Genomic DNA, 22045 nt, shown 5'->3' on the forward strand with positions numbered 1-22045 from the left:
TTCTACTAATGAATTATTAATTTTCATTTTATGAATTCTATTATATTAAACAATGGGTATTAAAAGGAAAAATTACAAAAACAAAGTACTGAATTTTTTTTTTTTTTGTACCAGGGATTGAACTCGGGACTTTGGATTTGCAAGGCAGGCACTGGAACCACTGAGCTAAATCCCTAGCCCCTAAATTTTTAATATGTAATAAGTGTTCATAAAAAAGCATCAAAATTTTCAACATCAACCGTTTTTTGGTACACAAGAGTATAAAAAAGAACAACAGAAATAAATTACTATATGACCTACAATGCAAATACCAATAGCATTCTACAAAAAAAACTTTACTTCAATCATCACACCTAAGGCAGTCTTCACACATGACAACAGCATGCTCCATACACACATATCACTTACACTGACAGCACATGTGTTTTTCTTTCCTGGCCTTTTTATAGAACGTTCTTAACATCTCCCTGGTCTTGCTGGTTTTGGGGGTTTTTTTTTTGTTACCGGGGATTGAACTCGGGTCCTTGCATGGTCTTGCTGTTTTGTCAGGAGATTCTTATAATGTTATACAGTGTGTATTTAACAGGAACATAAAATATAATAATAAAATAAAGTGTAAAATTCTTAGTATGTATTGTGCATTTAGAATAAACATGAATGTGTTTACAACAGCTGTGTACTTGCGTACAAAATCTAAAAGATCAGAAATAAATTCCTGTATGAACTACAGTGAAAATACCAATAGAACTCTACAACAAAAATAATCTTTGCTTCAACTGTCACACTCAAGGCAGTCTTCACACATAACAACTGCCTATTCCATGCACACATCTCACACTGACAAAACATGTGCATAGCTTTCTTTTCTATGTGGCAGGCCATTCTTGTCACCTCTCTTCTCTTCCTGTTTTGCAGGAGCTTCCTACTGTATTGCAAAATGTGCACTTAGGAAGAAAATATGGTATCGATAAAATATTGGGCCAGGGATTTAGCTCAGTGGTTCCAGCACCTGCCTCACAAGCGCAAGGTCCTGAGTTCAATCTCCGGTACCAATAAATAAATAAATACATAAATAAATACATAAATAAATAAATATCAAATATGTAATAAGCGCTTAGAAGAGACATCAACATTTTCACATCCGCTGTTTACTTGCTTACAAAACCTAAAAGATAACATCAGAAATAAAAACCTAGGTGACCTACACTATAAATACAAACAAAAGTCTACCAATGAGCCAGGGATTTAGCTCAGTGGTTACGCCGCCTGTCTCGAAAGCACAAGGACCCGAGTTCGATCTCCGTGCCAAAAAATAAATAAAAAGAAATTATCAAAAGTCTACCAAAGAAATAATCTTTGCTTCAATCATCACATCCAAGGCAGTCTTCACATATGAAAACTGCATGTTCCATACACAAGTATCATTCACAATGATAGCACATATGATTTATTTTCCTGTCTTTTCTTGTAGGGCACAGTTGACATCTTTTTGGTTTTCCTGTTGTCCTAGTAGGTCTTTGTGATGCTGCACCTGCCTGTTTACCTGTCAGGTCACCAATGTGCTCCACAATTTTTTTGTGCAGTTCCTTGGGCAAGAACATTTTGTTTTTCCTCTGCTGTAAATGATCTCTTATGAGTTCCAGTCCCGATCCTCTAAGAAAATTTCTCCATGGTATTCTGCACTTATTTTCTTTGTAAACAATCAAACTATTTATGCCACACGTGTTTAGGATCCAGCAAAACACAGCCATTGGCCAATGCTTTGTGCTTCAAGTGAAATCATGTTTCTGCATAACTCATCAACAACATCTACTCCGCCTTTGGTTTTGTTGTACAAAGTTTCCATCTCAGGCTTCCGTTTTGTCAAGGTTTTCCCATCAATATTTCTACATGGTGCAATGTTGACATCAGGAGAACCAGTTTGTTTTTCTTTGCCATATATGAGGCCAATGTAAATCTTCTGAAATCCAAAGACCACACTATACAATTCTTTGTTTTGAAACTGCAACATTTCATTTGGAATTTCTGCTGTTTCTGTGTACAGTTCCTACGCTGGTCAACTTGTGCTCTGTTAGCAAATGTAACAATCGATTGGAAACTGGTAAACCAATTGTTGAATGTCACATTATGAACAGTTTGGGAGATGGGAGAAACAAGTCTGTTCACAACATCATTTGGTTTATTATTATATGAATAAGGACCTGGTGGCTGAGTTCCAGGATAAATTTCTAAATTGAAAACATAATAGGCCTTCACATCTACAAGGGCATAAATTTTATGCCATATTTTGACCCACTGCTTTTCCATGTCTTTTACATTCTTTTGATTACCAGGAGAAATCCCTGTTAAGTACAGCAGACCTATGAATGCTTTCAGTTCAGCTAGTGAGGTGTCACAATAAGTACATTTTTTTTCCTTAAGTTCTTTTATTGGTACATTTTAGGTATACAATTCATTTACATTTATCATTGGGTGTTTGTACCTGTACATGATGTATCTTGGTTCTTATTTTTTCCCCATTGCCTGTGCGCCCTTCACCCCCTCCACCCTATCTCCATTGCTGGACGGAGTGCAGACTGGTGCCACCACTGTGGAAATCAGTATGGAGATACCTCAAAGAACTAGGGCTACAGGTCCCATTTGACCCAGCTATTCCTCTGCTGGGTATTTTCCCAAAAGAATTAGAAGAATCATACCACAGCTAAAGCTTGGAAACAGCCCAAGTGCCCATCAGCTGGAAATTGGATAAAGAAGATGTGGGGTTTTTTTTATAAAATGGAGTACGACTCAGCCATAAAGAATGAGAAACTAGAGTCATTTATAGCTAAATGAATGCATATCGAGACCATACTCTTTAAGTGAAATAAATAGGACACACATGTGTAAATACTGAATAGTTTCTCTAGTGTGAGAAACTGATAGTGTAAATAAGGGTTAAAATGATTAAAATGAATAATTGATAATTTGAAATAGGAAAAAAGGTCCAAAGACGTAGGGGTGAAGGGAGGGGAAGGGGAAAGGAAAGAAGGGAAAGGAAAAACTATGAGAAAAGAAAAAAAAAAATCGAAATGATGTCTCAATAAATACATTTTTTAATATGGCTATTGGTCCATACAGAACATTTTACTTGTATTTCAGCCTTTGCGTATTCCACAACATCTTGTAGCATTTCATCTGTTACAAATTCCAACACTGAATGGCAGTGCTGGCATTCTGTCCAGTAAGTTTCACCCCTGCCAAGATCTTCACTATATTTTCAGACCTAGTTCTAACACTGGATCATTTCATTTAGTTGTATGACCATTTTGCAACATTTAAACTTGTCAAATATGCACTAACATTGCTGTTTTCTTCGTCATTTGAATCAAGGAGTCTGCTCTCCCTGTGTCTGTATCAGTCAATTCTTGCTCCATTTCACTGTTACAGGAACTTTGGCTCACATCGCCAATGTCAGAGTCATTATCATCTTCATCATCCATGCATAAGTAATCTGAGAAGTCACTTTTGACCTCCTCTAAAATTTGCAAATCTGGTTTTTCATGTGCCATTGCACTGAATTGTACTAGAAAATCATTGTACCAGAAAAATCAAAAGAAAACTTTTTTTTTTAAACAAACCCTAAATGCACAGAAATTTAGCAATGGGCATTTCATAGTTAAAACTCAACTGCTGCTGCTTTGGAGCTACTGCACATATTGCACACATGGATTTTTTGCTTTCCCCAGGTACAGCTACTGTAAGTCACACACACATTCCATTATGAAAAAAATACATGTTTTTATAACAGAAAAGTGGTGTGTGGGTATATTTTTACCCCCTATAATCCTTAGGTAAACATATGCAAAACTTGTTAGATAGACCATTATGTGGGTAAAATTCCCAGCTTGACACTTTTGCACATTAGCACACACCTTGCCATTCATCATACCAAGTGGGTAAACGCAAAGACTGCTTCCTGTATTCCCCAGGCACAGCTACTGAGACATACAGCCAACTACTATTATGCTAAAGTACAAATTTTTAGTAGAAAAGTATGGGATGGGTTGTTGTAAACCAATGTTATGCCCTTTGAGATACATTAATTATAGCAGCATGTTTTTCTATTCAAAATTGTAATCTTATTAATCATATAAATGATTTATACACTATATACTAATTCACTGCAGTTCCAATATAAAACAAAAGAGGCAGGAAGAATGTCAGGTCAAACTGTTAATTTTCAAAAACAGCACAAGAACTACTGCTGAAAGATACAGTGGTTACTTTAAAATTTTAAACACTGGATATGCAGAGTAGATTTAACAATCTACCTATTGGAACAACACTTCCAATTACTCATTGTGAAAATATAAATGGGAACCAGAAGTTAAATCTGACAGCACTTAGATGTAATTTGGTGGCAAAAATAAGGAAGCATGTCCAGCTCAGAACAGCTGAGCACCTTACCTTCTTCTGAAGAACATTAACTTTCCGCTCCTTCACATCCAGCATGTCTTTCAGATCATGTATCTCTCCAGCTTGTGTCCCCTTCTCCTCAGCCATCTCCTGGATTTGTTTTGTCTTTTTATTCAGCATGGTTTCCTTCTCTTCTAAACGCAATCGGAGAGCATCCACCTAAGAATGTAAGATTTCCACACAAGATTAACTGATAAGAAAGGAACATAATTCCTTTAGAATAGATACGTTATGAAGACTTTATGAACAGGTTGAGTTATCCCTACTTTAAAGAGAAATAAAACTGGGATTCAAGGGAATTAAATAATTTATACCATATTATTACAAAAGTAGAAAGTAAAATGAGTAGAACTCAAAGGCTACATATGACTCCAAAGATTATGATTTATTATATACCAAATGATACCAATATAAAAGGAACAGAAGTGGTACACAGGAGTGGAGAGCTTTCATATGAACAATACATCCCAGGAGTCTCTATCTGAATTGGATTTTTCATGATGAACAGTACATCACTAGAAATGAAACAGAAGGCAAAGAGAAAGGTATAGATATTCTAAGAAGAGAAGAGAAAACATTTTAAAATATTCAAAGATGAAACAGAATAACATGTTTATAAATATTCATTTAGTATTGCTCAGCTTAAAGGAAACAAAGAAAGGTAAGAGATTCCAGGGCCTTGATTTCTACAAAGGTGCTTGTCTTTTATCCTGTTTGTAAACTGAAGTCAGCAAAGATCTTTAAGCAAGAGAAAGTCATTGTCATATTTGTATTTCAGAAAGATTGTACTGGGCAGACATTGTAGATAAAGATAACAAAGACACTCCCTGTCTTTTGGAGAAGTTAAAACCTATCAAAGAAGATAGTAGTACAAAGAGAACATTTAAGTAAATTAGACAAAGTGATGTCACAGAAGCATAGAGAGTGCTTTCTTTTTTCTTATTTTTCTTTTGATAGTCAAAAATGCTAGTTTAATGAGTCCAGAAGTGTGGCAAAATAAATGTCTATTCTTTATAAATGACTCAGTCTACAGTATTTATTATAGTAGCACACACTCACTAAGTCAGGTACTAAACACAGGTATAAATGTAGGTATAAGTATGGGTATAGGAATATTATAGAGAGAGACAGATATATGGAGTGATACATGGACAAAAAAGAGGACACTAGGGGCGGGGGATTTAGCTCAGTGGTTCCTCAGCCTGCCTCTCAAGTGGAAGGTCCCGAATTCAATCCCTAGTACCAAAAAGAAAAAGGACACTGTAATCAGCAAGAAAAGAACAGAATATTCAATCATCACTTTTAGGTAACTGCTTACCCACATTGAGAGAAGGGGAGAAGATCCTAATAGCACACACAAAAATCAGTTCTAGGAGACTTAAAAGTCTACATACAATATGCAAATCTTTACATCTTTTATAAAGAAATATAGGGAAATACTTCTAAGTCACTGAGACATGGAAGAACTCTTTAAAATATACACAAGATATATCACAAAGGAAAAATACTAGCAAACTCAACTGATAAAATTTAAAACATCTGCACATCATAGTATCATTTTAAAGTGCTAGTATCTCACCTATATTTTACATTCCTAATGTTTCTTAATAAACCAAGATAACTAGAGGCATATTTATATTTACTTCAAAAATATATTTAGTGCATACACCAAATTTAAATATGGATCAATCTTGAACTCTGATTTTCAAAATGTATGACTACTTGCAGTCACTCCTAAAAAATTACTTAGTTATAAATCTAACAAAACATGTATAGGATCTGTATGCTGAAAACTAAAAAATGAGAATGAAAGAAATCAAAGATCTCAAATGAGTTCTTCCCTTGACTACTACATGAAATGTAAACTAAGGGTAAACAATATGTCAAGATGGTCACCCTGCTTAGTATTTTTCTTAGGGATAAGGAATAAGAAAGTGTATGTACCTGTGATCTAAATAAGTGTTACAGTGACAAAGAGAACTGTAAGAAGTCAAGCCTAGTGAATCTAAAAGATGTTATATTAAAAATTTCTAGTTTTGCTGCCTGGATTCAGGGACCTGAGGGCAAGGATTAAAATCCAGTGCAAAACAAAGATTAATTACATGAATATCCCTGAGTAATTGGATGATCCTTTCTGAGGTGTAAAGACAGAAAAAGTCTTCAAGTTTCCCTGTGTTTTCCTTTATCTACATGTTAAAAATTAGGAACACTGCACTACACAAAGAAATGTCTGAACAGACTAAATATTACATGTTGGAGAAAATGATGCCACCACAGAGCCAAAAACCTTTGTAGTAGAATATGAGACTCAACAAACTAGCTGCTTAGGATGTGAGAAGAAACCAATGACCCTTACCACTTGACAGTGGGACATAGCTCAAGCCAACCTGCATCACTACTAATCCTATTTGACAGTATCAGATTTGGTTCCTATTAACTGAATCTATTACAGGACATCAGTTATGGTGAGTAAAGACGGTGCTTATTGAATCCACCAACCCTTCTGCACAGTTAAAGAGGTCTTAGAAAAGTCATGTCAGGAATGTTAAAAATAAATTACATACTCAATCATTTGTATCTAGTGTCTATGTTCTAACATATTTTGTATTATATATTCCTACTCAAAAATGGCCAACTGATAGTCATAAGCAAAATACAAAACAACTCATCTTCAAAACACACACACACACACACACACACACACACACACACACTTTACCCAATGTCCCCTAAATACACTATTAACTTAAAAGGCCAGACAGTTAACCCTGATAAAAATGTTAACTGCCTAATTCCTAAGTTCTTGTACGTATCAATTTCAGAAAAATTAAAAGCTTTCCATCTGTAGGTTCGGGATCCTAACAATAGGAAAACACCTCTCATCACTTCTAAATGTCCCCATGGTACCAATCAATGTCTCATATGACAATATTTGTGAGACCTTACAATGCTGCTTCTTTATCAAATGTACTCAGAGTACCCAAACTTCAATCTTACATTAGATCCCTGACTCAACTAAGTGGTCTGGAGATGTGCTAGTGCTAACCAGTCATAAATACCTGCATACCATTTTGTGTAAGTATGAGACCCACGGGAATTGGTGGCTGAGTTGGTAAAGAATGAGAACTCTTATTACACAGATGTAAACCTTTAGTGTTAAAGTAGTTGAAAACATAGGCTTTGATATAAAAAATATTTCATATCATAAATATTAGGCACACAAATTGCCTGAGGCCATGCCCTAATTACTAAATTATCTTTTCTTTACTACATATTCAATTCAAATCACCTGTGTACATTTTTTCTTGATCTGTTTGTGTGTGTGTGTGTGTGTGTGTGTGTGTGATGCTAAATTTATATTTGCTGGTTAGAGATAGGAGATAAAAACAACCACAGAAAGTACTTACTGGATTAATTGCTCTAAATTCTACACTGACCTTCTGGATTGGAGCGAACTGTATTTGTATATAATTTTGGATGAGGTAAATATTTTGCAAACCACAAAAAAACACATTCAGGAAAACCCTTCAAAGACTAGCAAGACATGCCGTCATCACCTAAAACCACTCCTGGCAGGAGGAGTAAGACCTTATTTATTCACATCAATGGAGGTGGAAGAATAGCATCCACCCAGTTTGCCAAGCATCGAGGCCTGTGGCAAATAAGTTATGCCAACATCAATACAAGTAGGATTTTGCTCTACAAGATTTCCCCACCAATGAAAGTGAACAGAAAAACATCTATCTTGCTGTTCTTGCCTGTTGCTTCTGATCAAAAAACTATTATCTTAACTGTGCTTTGTTTCACATTACTAAATAGATCTATCAAAGTGCACAGTAATAGTAATAATTGCATAGTAAAAATTAATGTTTCCTTAATTCTTCTCTTTCCTTAGACAAGACATTTTTAACTCTCCAAATGTACGTTTCAGTGTTCGTTCCTTTGTTAAAGCTCAGTAGTAAATGTCTATTACATTATTTCATTCATTTTTCCTATATTTTGCAGCATTTCATTAAAGCTTTTAGCAAGTAACATCACCTAATTTAAACTCCTAATTCTAGAAACGGTGGTTGTAGCTCTGTGGTAGAGTGCCTGCTTAGCATTAAGCAAAATCCTAGGTCTCATGCCCCACACCACAAAAAAACAAAACTAAACAAACAAAAACTCCTACTTTTAAAACTGAGAGTATTAAGGCCCAAACTAAGTGATCTGCCTAAGATCACTAAGTCTAACTTCAACCACTGTTCAATATACTTCTGGAACATTAGCTAGGGCAATTATACAAGAGAAAGAAACAAACAAAATATGGATATGAAAGAAGTTAAATTATCGTTATTTGCTGATGACATGATCTGCAACATAGAAGACCTCAGAAAATCTACCAAAAGACTCCTAGATTTAATAACCAAATTTAGCAGCATAGCAGGATACAAAGTCAACACTCAAAAATCAATAGCATTCCTACACACAAATATCAAACTCACTGAGAGAGAAATTAGGGAAACCACTCCTTTCACAATAGCATCCCAGAAAAATGAAATACTTAGGAATCAATCTAATAAAGGATGTAAAAGACCCTTACATTGATAATTACAATACTCTGAAAAAGGAGATTAAAGAGGACATCAGAAAATGGAAAGATATCCCTTGTTCTTGGATAGGTAGAACCAATACAGTGAAAACAGCCATACTTCCAAAACTTTTATACAGATTTAATGCAATTCTGATCAAAATACCAAGAGCGTACCTCACAGAAATAGCAAAAAACAATCCTAAAATCATATGGAACCAGAGAAGACCTAAAAGAGCAAAAGCAATTCTGGACAACAAAGGCAAGGAAGGGGGCATCACAAACCCTGATATGAAGTTATACTACAAAGCTACTGTGATAAAAACAGCATGGTACTGGGAAAGGAAAAAGAAAAAAAAACAGACCCAAGGATCAGTGGAACAGAAAAGAAGATCCAGAAACAACTCCCAGCACACTCAGCCACCTTATCTTTGACCAAAGGGCCAAACACGTTCACTGGAAGAAAGATAGCCTCTTTAATAAATGGTGCTGGGAAGACTGGCTTTCCACATGCCCAATGTGAACTAGACCCATATCTCTTACCATGTACTAAACTAAAATTAAAATAGATCAAGATCTAAATACTAAAACAGAAACAGTCTCCTGGAAAATAGAAAAGGTAAACTCTAGAAGACATAGGTATAGGCAAAGATTTTATGAACAAAACCCTGATCCCACAGGAAAAGTATAAAAAAATCAACAACTGCGATCACCTCAAATTAAAAAGCTTCTAGGGCAGGGATTTAGCTCAATGGTGTCGCCGCTTGCCTCCCAAGAACAAGGTCCTGAGTTCAATCCCTGGTACAAAACAAAAAGCTTCTGCACAGCAAAAGAAACCACAACAGAATGATCAAACAATCCACAGAATTGGAAAAAAAATTTTTTTCTTTTAAATTCTTTTATTGGTTCAATTTTAGGTATACAATACATTTACATTTATCATTGGGTGTTCATACCTGTACATGATGAATCTTTGTTCTTATTTTTTTCCATTACCTGTGCGCCCTTCACCCCCTCCACCCTTCCCTATTTACAAAGATTTCGTTTCCATTTTTTTTTCTTTTCTCATAATTTTTCCTTTCCCTTCTTTCCTTTCCCCTTCCCCTCCCACCATCCCTACACCTTTGGACCTTTTAATATTTCAAATTATCAATTATTCATTTTAATCACTGTAATCCTTATTTACACTTTCAGTTTCTCACACTAGAGAAACTAGTTGGAATTTACATGTGTGTCCTATTTATTTCACTTAAGAGTATGGCCTCAATATGCATCCATTTAGCTATAAATGACTCTAGTTTTTCGTTCTTTATGGCTGAGTAATACTCCATTTTATTTTTTTAAAAACCCATATCTTCTTTATCCAGTTTCCAGTTGATGGCCATTTGGGCTGCTTCCAAGCTTTAGCTATTACAAACTGTGCCGCAATAAACATGGGTGCACATATATCGCTGTGGTATGATTCTTTTAATTCTTTGGGGAAGATACCCAGCAGGGGAATAGCTGGGTCAAATGGGACCTCTAGCCCTAGTTCTTTGAGGTATCTCCATACTGATTTCCACAGTGGTGGCACCAGTCTGCACTCCCACCAACAATGAAGAAGGGTTCCTTTCTCCCCACACCCCTGCCAGCATTTGTTATTGGATGACTTCTTGATAGCAGCCATTCTTTCTGGGGTGAGGTCGAATCTCAGTGTTGTTTTCATCTGCATCTCTCGAATGACCAGTGATGCTGAACATTTTTTCATATATTTATTTCCTGCTTTTACTTCTTTGTCTGAGAAATGTCTGTTCATTTCAGATGCCTATTTTTGAATTGGGTCTTTGAATTTGGGGGGGGGGGTCTGACTTTTTTCAATTCCTTATATATTCTAAATGGTAGACCTTTGTCTCAGGTACAGCTACTAAAATTTTTTCCCACACTGTAGGTTGTCTCTTAGCTCTGGTGGTGGTTTCTCTTGCAGTGCAGAAGCTTTTTAATAAGATGAGATCCCAGTTGTTGATTCTTTGTGCTAGTTCCTGTGCTCCTGAGGTTTTGTTCATAAAGTCTTTTCCTATGCCAATGTCTTCAAGAGTTCTACCTAACTTATCTTCCAGCAAGTTCAGTGTTTCTGTCTTAATATTTAGATCTTTAATCCACTTTGATCTTAGTTTAGTGCATGGTGCAGAATTGGAAAAAATTTTTACCAGCTACTCAAACTAACTAAAAAAAAATCTGACCCCCCCCAAATTTAAAGACTCAATTTTGAAATGGGAATCTTAAAAGAACAGACCTTTCTCAGATGAAGTAGTACAAACAGCCAATAAATATATGGGAAAAAAGTGTTCAACTTCACTGAACATTTGAGAAATGTGAATTAATACAACGCTGAGATTCCATCTCACTCTGGAAAGAATGGCTTATCTTCAAGAAATCAACGAATAACAAATGCTGGCAGGGCTGTACAGAAAAAGGAACCCTTCTCTATTGCTGGTGAGACTGCAGACTGACACAACCACTGTGGAGATCAGTATGGGGATTCCTCAAAAAACTAGAACTAGAGGTTCCATTGGACCCAGCTATTCCCCTAAAGAGTTAAAAGCATCATTCCACAGTGATATATGCATACCTATGTTTATAGCAGAACAATTTATAATACCTAAATCTGGGAAACAGCCCATATGCCCATAGAAAGATGAATGGATAAAGAAAATGTGGTATTTACATATAATGGAATACTACTCTGCCATAAAGAAGGATAAACTTGAGTCATTTGCAGGACAATAGATGCATCTCAAGACCATCATCTTAAGTGATATAACAGACAAAGACGTTTAAATATCATTGTTTCTCGTGATGAGAAACCCAAAGGGTAAATGAGGATAGATACTGGGAGGTAGGAAGAACATGTTCAAATGGGAATGGGAACCACTGAGGGTAAGGAAGGGAAAAGGAAAAGAGAATAGAAGGGAATAAATGGAAATAAAGCTTTTGTAAATGGGGAGGGAAAGAAGGGATGGAGGGGATAAGAATGGGAAAAAAAGAATTGAGATGTGTTATGTACAGGTACAAATTCTCTATGATGAATGTGATCAATATGTATGACAAATATGTACTAATAAAAAGAATAAAGTTTAAAAAAATAGTAATTTTCTTATTTCTAAAGTATACCTTTAGCACTTCTTTCTCTAGGAATCTATGAGTAAACACTCTTGGTTTGTATTAGATGTAAAAAAAGTCTTTATCTTACTTTTTACTGAAAAATGATAGCTTATCTGGATATATAATTCTGAGTTGCCAAAGTTTTTCACTAAATTGTGAAGATTTTACTACAAGAAATTGTCACTACTAGTACTGTTGGTAAAAAGCCTAATGTTGGCCTATTAATACTCTGTAGGGTCAGTTATCTAGGGTTTCATTATGATTTATGTAGGTGTAGATAAGTTTCCTATTCAAGACTAATTTGTTTCTGGCCAGGGATTTAGCTCAGTGGTTCCGCCACCTGCCTTGCAAGTGCAAGGTCCTGAGTTCAATCCCCGGTACCAAAAAAAAAAAAAGACTAATTTGCTTCTACACTGAAAGACTCATTCGTACCATTAAGGTAGAAAAAATTATTGACAATTTATGACTTTTTTAAATTGCCTTCCACGAGGCCGTGGGACTCACCCTAACTCCCTACCCCACCAACACACATACACAATTAGGTACAAAATAAAACTGGCTTCCTATTCTTCCTATCCTGACCTGAAACAGTAACAGATAAAAGTTGACCTGTGTTTCCATACAGCTTTCTTTAACAATGTCTATCTTTTTACCTTTCTAATTTTTCACAGGGTAATATCTAACCAGGCCTAAATTCTAATTCACTAATTGCCACTGCAGCTCTCTCTAATCTGTAATACATTAAACTAAAATACTGAGTTTTTCATCTCAGATACTATTTATTTCATTTCTAAAATCTTATTTTGGTCTTTTAAAATTCTCCCAATATTATTTACAGGGTCTTGCTCTTCACTCATATTTTAAACCTTTCCTTCAAAAAGTAATAATAATAATTAATATTTCCTAAGTACCACTATGTAAATACATTACCTCATTAAATTGTCCTAAAACTCTATCAGAGAATACTGTGATTCTTCTCACAAAAGAAGAAACTGCGACACAAGAAGTATAAATTGGATGTAGCTCAGTGGTAGGTAGAGTGCTTGTCTAGTACATGGAAGGCTCTAGGTTCAATCCCTAGCACTACAGAGTAGAGCAGGAATAGGAGTAGGAGATAGAATAGACTAGACTAGACCAGACTAGACTAGGACTAGAGGAAAAAAAAAACCTTATAATCCATATAGATGGCAAAGCCAAGATTCAAAGACACTATATTAAGTAGCCAGTGCTACTTCTGCTATACTGCATCAGCTTTCCACTGTTCTGAAACAACAATCCAACAAGTTCTATCTAACCATACATTCTGGAGAGTGCTCCTATGCTTACTGATCAGTCTATACTTTATTTTAAACATCTAATTTAGAGCCTCTATTATCCAATGTTTTACCCAATGTTCCTAAAGATCTAATTCCTTTATCTGTTCTTACTAGTAATATAGGCTTAGGGTAGATTACAATCAACAACTGATTCATTTGAATCTGTAAATCCATTGTAAATAGGGCTTTTATCTGTGAGAATCTCCAAATACCGGATTCAAAGTATGTCCCTCAAGAGCAGTTATGTCTATTTAAACTCAAATGCACAAGGAGAGATCTTTTTGCCCCAACTCAAAGGTTAGATAAGTCTCTCCTTTGTTAACTAACCCTGGTAGAAGCGATATTTTTCTAGTCCAATCTTTCTCAGCAAAGTCTTGGGATTTATGCAGGGCCATAGCTTCAAATCCCAACCTCATTTAGTACACAGTCCATATGTCACCATTAAAATCCAAGCTTCTTGTTTCTCCAAAATAACAACCTTTTGGAACAAACTGAGCATAGTCTTTGTTAGCAGGTGTTGATTGTTAAAAAGGGACCAGGAAAAATATATGCCCTGTCAGGTAAGTCAGAATGACTCTGAGAATCAGTGTAGTAGCGAACACTACATCCAACTTGTCCCACAGTAAGTTACACAGATGGAATTACTACTTTCAAACTTTTACCAACTTGGAAAAAGAATTAAATTTTTCAAGTCATTTAAAGCTGTCATTGAGTTATGCAATTCTCCTTTGTTTGCATTAATCATTTCCAGAAAAGGATCCAGAAAACCAATTTATTCATCAAATATTTACAGAAAAACTTATTTTAAGTCAATCTTAGTCAAAATTAACCTTTATAAAAAATTTCTTGCTTATCCATCTACCATGCAGTAACACTCCAATTTCTAGCCATTGCCTGTCCACTACTCTCCCCAACCCAGTCTCCTATCCCCCTGTGCATGTGGGACCCTCATTTGGTCCTGATGTTTATCCTCCCTCAGCTGAGGCAAATGACCTGGCCCCTAGAGGTGAATCTGAATGATGTCTAAGCCAGCTGTGGTTACTGCCACATAGCAAGTGACTGGAAGAGATATCAGCATGTGACCCATTCTTAGACAGTAGGTATTAGGACAAATTTTCCAGGGGACTTCTGGTAAAGGTTGTCCTCCATAATAAAAACTTCACATCAAGACAGGCATAGTGGCACAAGCCTATAATCTCAGCAGTCTGGGAGGCTAACACAGGAGGATCACAAAATCCAGCCCAACCTGAGCAACTTAGTAACTTAGCGAGACCCCCTCTCAAAATAAAAAATGAAAAAAGGCTGGGGATGTAGCTCAATGTTAAGGCCCTATGTTTGATCCCCAGTACTAAAAACAAAAGAAAATAAAACAAACTTCAAAGGAAGAGAGTTAGCTCTTTTTCCTGATGCCTGTTTTCCTGTGATACCTGAAGCAGGACAGCCATTTTGAGGCTGAGGGAATGACCCTCAAATAAGACACCATGCAGAGGATGAATCAACAGTAAAATGGGAAGACCTTGTATTTTTAATGGCCTCCCTCAGCAATTAACTAACATACATAAAAGTACCCCACCTCGAGGCCTCTCATAAGCAGATGAGCTTCTTACTACTGAAGTTACTTTTAGTTGGGTTTGCTATTAATCATTTTTCTAACTATAACAGAAATAGTGACCAAAGATAGACGCCTGGACATTACTTTTGTAAATTTCCTTCTTGGGGTACTAGTACTCCTTTTCTTCTTATGCTAATGAAGTTACATACTAATCTATAGAGCAATTACTAATGCTATTAGATTCTCAGATGATACCTGAGCATGGAAAAATAGGTCTGGAAGCATGCCATCACAGAATCCTTGGAAGGAGGCCTCTGAACAGTTTGCAAAAATTCCTATCGTGCCCTCATTTCACAGATCTGATTGCCACAGATCTGTATGGACAGCACCTTCCTAAACTTGTCCATATAAAGGACACTCTATCATGAACATTTACAATTAGAAATGAGAGGGCCAGGGATTTAGCTCAGTGGTTACGCTGCCTGTCTCAAAACCGCAAGGACCCGAGTTCAATCCCTGGTACCAAAAAGAAAAAAATTAGAAATGAGAGACTGAGAAGGAGTTTAGAGATCAACTTGCTTCAACCCATCACTTCAAAGATGTGGGAACAGATGTCCAGGTTAAAAAATCTCCCTCATTAACACCACTAGCTGGTCTCCAGAGCTAATAACTAGTCCTTAAAACACTACCCTGGAGGTTTTATCTAATTATAAAAATTTCCTCAAAATTGTTTGTCCAAATATTTTAAAAATAATTTTCTCCATCATGGAAAAGCCTAAAAATTATCTGAACATCCTAGGAGACTCTGAAGTTCTTGAGGGCAGTGACTGGGTGTTGATAGTTCCTGCAATTCTATTTTTAACTCATGTTTTTATTATTTTTCCATTTTATTTTTCACTTCACTTTCAGTATGTCCCTACTCTAGCATGTTTACCATGTTCTTGAATATGTGTGCATCTCAAAAATAGAAGGTGATTTTAGGTACACATGCATTTTCTTTTATATTAAATGTGTGTGTGTGTGTGTGTGTGTGTGTACTTCATCTTATTTCTTACTTTAAAAAAATACCTATCCATGATCCAATGAATATATACTTCTGGATCACTGCTTTTTCTACCCACTGTATTTTATTTATCTAACCCCTTAATAAACAGGCTGCTTTCAATTCACAGTCTGATAACAGTGCTACAGTGAATGCCCCTACACAAGTCCTATGTAGATCAGTGGGAAACCTATCAAGGAGTGGAACATTTGGGATCAATCATATCATCTGTGTTCCTATTTGCCAAAATTCTCTCAAGTTCCAAATCTTATCTTACTTTCTAATTTTTATCAATTTGAAGAACAGAATGTAGTATTTCACTGTCTTTAAAATTTGCCTTTCTTGATTTACTAGTGAGGTTGAAGATAATTCATCCTAGATAATGGTACCCCCTCCATATAAATTTCTCTAATTTCACATTCCCTATTCTTTTCACTGGTCCATCTGCCTTGTTCTGTGCCAATACCATGTTACTCTGGAGTTTCTTGCTTTATTTGCTTTGGTTTATAGCTTTCTAGCCTATCTTTATATCTAACAGGACAATTCTCTCATCTCTTTTATTCACTTCAATGTTAGAATAGCTTTTCATCCATAAAATTTTTTAAACTTTTCAATTGTGATAAAATACATGTAATATAAAATTGGCCATCTTAATCATTTTTAATCGTATAGTTCAATAGTGTTGGGTACATTCACATTGTTGTAATAATCTCCAGAAGTACTTACAACTTGCAACACTAAAACTCTATACCCACTATAGAACTCCCTGTTCCTTCCCCAGCCTATAGCAACCACCATTCTACTTTGTTTGTAAATTTAACTGTTCCAGGTGTGACAAATATAATCATACAGTATTTGTCTTCTAGTAACTCATCCATATAAATTTTCGGCGGGCGGGGGTGGGTGGGGTGGTGTGTGTCTTTTTTTAAATTTTTAGACAGAGTCTCACTATGTAGTTCAGGCTAGACTTGAACTGACTATGTAGCCCAGGCTGATCTCAAACTCACAGCAATCTTTCTGCCTCAGCCTTCCGAGTGCTGGATTTATAGGCATGTGTCACCACGGCCAGCTCATCCATATAAATTTTATACATTTTAAAACAAAATGAATTCCTTAAAAAAAATTGCTCAATGTTTTAAAAATACAGAAAAAAATACACACATACGGACATTCCCCTTAGGGAGACCTGATGTCCCTACTGTATTAATTATGTCATTTACTGGTGTGATGCATCTCTTAATTTACTTTTTCCCTTATACTTTTGTAGAGTTATGGGCTTTCTTGCTTTTTAGTACATTTTGGAATAATGTCATTCCAATGGAGAAAATGTGATTCCTATGAAAAAAAATGATTACTTATTTTTAAGTGTCTCATAGCATTCTTCCAGAAAGTCATCTGAGTTTAAGGATTTAAGAAGAAGATAGGGCTAATGTTGCTTACCAAATGATTTTCTATAATGACTATTCTGCATCTCTTCAACCTAATTTGTCATTTTATGTCTTTTCCATAAAATAATTTCCTCTACTTCTTGTATTTGAAACTTAAATCACTCACTCTCCCACTCCCAGGGGGTTTAAGCACACTAGGCAAATGCTCTACCAACCACTGAGCTATCAGCTTAAAATATTTTTTTTAAGACAAAAATCTTACTATGCTGCTCAGGCTAGGCTTTACCCCTTTTGCCCTCTCTCTTCTCCTTCCCAAGCCTCTTTCCCTCTCCCCATTCCCACTCCAGAAACCACTAACAAGAAGAGCTTGCTCCCAGAAACTAACTGCCAAGTGGCAGTCAGCATGCAGAGACATCATGCCCTCTCCACTGCAGTCTGCATGAGGTGAACTGCTACAGACTATCCACTATCCTTTCTGAAGTGTCTCTCCAAATTATACTTGATAAATACGGTTAATACTTCACCTAGATGGATGAGGCAATACAACTCAACTAGAGATCAAGAGTCACAGAGGCTACTCCATTCTACTGAAGAAAATATCTAACAGTAACACTGCTCAAGAGACTGCTGAAATAATGAACCATCTGGGAAAAAAAAAAACTGGTGAAAGACTGTAAACAAAAACAAGTTCATATCTAAGACTTTAAGAAGTTGAGAAAGAAGATAAAGACAGAGACAGATATACAGACCTGGTGATACCAGGAAAAGAGCCAAGTTTAATTCCAAGCTGAAGTTGGTACATGGTTTGGCAGGATTCAAGGAGATCTGTACTCCATTTGCTGATGGGTCACTAGAAGCCAAGGATATAATTCAATTGCACATCAATTTCTGATGTGCAAAAATGCCCATCCTTTTGACAAAGAGAAAGAAAAGTCCAAAAAAAGATGTTTCTGAAAAAAGTAAAGAAAAAAGGCAAGACAAGGTCCCAAGGAAGATGCTGTCCAGAGACTCTAACTATGAATATATGGACTCCACTGGATTAGATCTAAACAAATTTCTTGTAAATACACTGAAAAGGAACCCAAGGGACAGGATGATGCTGCTAACATTAGAACAGGAGATTCTGGAATCTATTAATGACAGCAATAACCAGTTCAAGAAGTTTCCTCAGACAACTTCATATCACTAGATACGATTACACAGGTAGCTATTCTGGGATGGACCACAATGTTGATCAAACTGGGAAAGCTATTATCATCAACAAAGAATCCCTAACACAAGAATCCCTAAACAAGAGATTCTCAGAACACATAAAGAATGAGAAGAATACAGAATTTCAACAGAGATTCATCCTCAAGAGAAATGATCCCAGTATGGACCAGGATGATAACCCAATCTGGTATCCACTGCAGGATGGAAAAGGAAGCAAGTCAACAGAAGAGGGGGGAAGAATATTAAATGATCTGAGAGAGAATATTTGCCCAAGTGACTGACCAGAAGGGATATCTAAATTATATCAGGCAGAACCAAATGGGCTGAGCTGTACCTTAAGCAACTGCCAGAGAAGCAGACAGTGAACTCAAATCCCTGGAGCTCCAGCCTTAGAGCAGTGGCATACTCCAGACCCAGGTGGCTCTGTCCAGAGTATGAGACCCCTGTCACTAAAGCCAGCAACTTCAATGGAATTTCTATCCTTACCCGAGGTGACAGCATCAGCAGCAATAAAGGTGGCAGTGCAGGAAGGAACTCCAGACCAGGAATGGCACTACATGTCCCAAAAGTGTGCAACTGGGTCACCTCATCCCAGACAGTCGGAGATCTTCTCCCTTGTACTGCCCAGCAGCAACAGCAACTTCCTGCTCTCCCACTCATGCCTTAGCAACATCTATCTACCCTGTCTCACAGGCAGATAGATGATCTCAGCAATCCATCTGGACAAATGAGCTTTAGCTGCCAAGGTTCTACTGAAGCAGCTGACCCATCCTCAGCTCTGCTCCAGCCCCCACTTATCTCCAAATACCCTCAGCAGACCAGCTTCATCATGGCTTCCACCGGACAGCTCCTCCCCATTTTCAACCATTATACCTCTAGCCATGCAGCATTTACTCATCAAGTCTGGCCACCCCAGGGATACATGTAGCCCCCTCAACACATCCGGATTTCTTACTATCCTCCTGAACAGTATCCTAACTCCAACCAGCAATACTGAGTTCTCTCTAGTCTGCTGGCTATAGCCCTCAACACGATCAGCAGGTGCCTCAGCCATCCCAGCAGCCTGGTTTATAGCCCATGATGCCTACCCAGCAGGAGGCAGCTTACCAGTGCTATGAATGGGGTCTAGCACAACAATCAGTGGAACAGCACAGGGGACCAGATGCAAGGCCTGGTGGTTCAGTACACTCCACTGCCTTCCTACCAAGTCCAAGTGAGCATTGACTTGCAAATGGGATCCAGTTGCCTTTCTAGCAACCCATATTAGTCCCTGTAAGTCAATCTGCACAAAGAGGTCTTTCAGTGGCAGATATACCCATCTACAGCAGCATGATCCCACCCACTCAGAAGAATGGTATGAGCTCTACTGTGGGGTTTCTGCAGCTTGGCTCTGAGCAGTGTCAGAGGCCTCAGTCTCCTTTTCCCTGAAGTCTACACAGATCCCACAGGAATACTCAAGAATGTCACCTTCTGGACCAGGTGTGGTGGTCATGCAGCTGGATGACCCTGATGGACCCTAGCCTCCCGAAAACCCATCCATGGTTCAGTGGAATCACTGCAAGTAACATAGCATGGACTAGCAGGGTCAGAAGCCAGGACACCTATACAGTCCTAACAGTAACTCCCAGGCCAACACACAAATTAACAGCAGCCCTGTCACATCTCCTGCTCAGTCTCCAGCACCCTCTCCTGTCACCAGTCTCAGCAATGCCTACACACAACTTAGTCCTCTCCCTGTCTTCACACAGTTTTCCCAGCCTGGGGGTCCAGCACAGGATGATGGGCACTACTCCCTCATGGGCCAGCCATACAGTACAATATGTCCATCTGCTTGCCCTCCCTTTCTCCATGGCCAATCAACATACACAGTATACCAGGGACAGAGTAGATTGAAACATGTAAACCTTGGCAAGAGACAAGCACTCAAGTCTACCTCCTGGGGACAGCAGATGTCTTGTGGATGGTGCTGGAGGTGACAGAACTCCCCAAGGTTATCACCTTGTCTGGAGCCAAAATCCAGTGGCTCAAAGACTCTAAGGGCCTGCGGGGGGGGGGGGGGGGGGGGCGTTGATGGGACTGCCAAGAAAGGCTAGGACCTCACTGCCTTATACAACATTGTAGCTAAGTTCTACAGCCCTCTGGCTGCCCAAAATGCCTCCCTTCACCTCAATAAGCTATGACCTGAGGATCCTGGAGCCAGCCAGCTTCCAATAAACAGAAGAGAGAAAGGGACTGGCACAGTAGGGGCAGAACAGAGAAGGCTGCAGGGGGACAGAGGTGGAAAGTAAGAAGATGGACACCAAAGAAGTCTAAAACATTAAGGATGAAGAAGCAGAGACAGGCTGTCTCACTGGCACTGGACTCCTACCACACTCCCCTGCCATGGGTGTCCCCTTCCTCCCTGGTTGGCATTCTTCTGCTTCCCTCTCTTTCCCATCCTCTTCTAATGTTTTTTAACTTTTCTTCCTCCATGAAATTAATTTCTTTTATAATTTTTGGTCAGGTAGAATTAGGAGGGTCCCATGCTCGCTTTGTTTCCTGTCTCCTCACAGTCCTAAGCTCCCCTTCCTTTTTCAGTCTTTATGAATATATTTACATGGACAGAATTAAGAAAAACAAAACTGATTTCCCCAGACTGTTACTTTCCCCATTTTGTCTCCTCAAACCCCACAGAATTAAAACTAGGGACTCCCATCCCAGGACACCTGTATATTGTTTGTGTGAGGTTTGTTCCACAGTAACAGGCACAATATTTAATTGTACATACAGCTGTTCACTGGGTATGTTCACTATAAATTTTATTTAATTTGGTTTTTTGTTTGTTTTGGGGATGGCTGTGAGGGGCTTGTTTTTAAATATAAAAACTCACTGGGAAAAAAAGACAACTAAGAAACCAAAGTATAGGTACTCTATGTGGCATACAGAAAGAACTCGATATTAGATGTTATTACATGTATTTTTTTTAATTATGGGAAGGCTAGACAATGTCTAAGAATATATTCTAGGGCCAGGAATTTAGCTCAGCAGCACAACACCTGCCTGGCAAGTGCAAGGTCCCGAAAAAAAAATCTTCTAGTGTTATGTATTACTAACTCTAAGTATGCTGAGGACAGCATAAGTCTAGATTGCAGAAGCAGCACCTTGGAGCACTAGGTTAGGACTACAAGCAGGTATACGTCAAACCAAAGTGTCCTAACATTTCAGCCCTAGTGCCTGAACATCCTAAAGCTAGAGCAGTTCATTACTTTGTGCTGGTCCTGTGACCACATGTGAAAAAAGACCCTGTCACTATGATCTGGATGATAATCCTTCTCTATAGTAAACAGAATCTCACAACATAATTTTCTGAAGAAGGAAAAAAGCAGTACT

At 37.6% G+C, this 22045-nt stretch overlaps 1 protein-coding gene and 1 pseudogene across 28 annotated transcripts in view; one reads left to right on the forward strand and one right to left on the reverse strand.

The window, feature by feature from the left end:
• The window catches only part of Erc1 (ELKS/RAB6-interacting/CAST family member 1), a 510100-nt gene that overhangs the window by 343934 nt on the left and 144121 nt on the right, over window positions 1-22045 (reverse strand). For all 28 annotated transcript variants that reach the window (XR_015439770.1, XR_015439760.1, XR_015439764.1 and 25 more), the window contains one exon: window positions 4447-4614. Coding sequence is in view for 22 of the 28 variants with exons in the window: in XM_087182771.1 (XP_087038897.1) it covers window positions 4447-4614 (168 nt within the window). In the remaining 6 variants the exon portion in view is untranslated. The remainder of the gene's footprint in view (window positions 1-4446; window positions 4615-22045) is intronic.
• On the forward strand, window positions 8000-20856 carry LOC106008315 (R3H domain-containing protein 2 pseudogene; annotated as a pseudogene).

Source organism: Heterocephalus glaber, unplaced genomic scaffold (genome assembly GCF_053883595.1).
Source record: "Heterocephalus glaber isolate CG9 unplaced genomic scaffold, H.glaber_assembly_v1.0 deba00000281, whole genome shotgun sequence".
Taxonomy (NCBI): Eukaryota; Metazoa; Chordata; class Mammalia; order Rodentia; family Bathyergidae; genus Heterocephalus; species Heterocephalus glaber.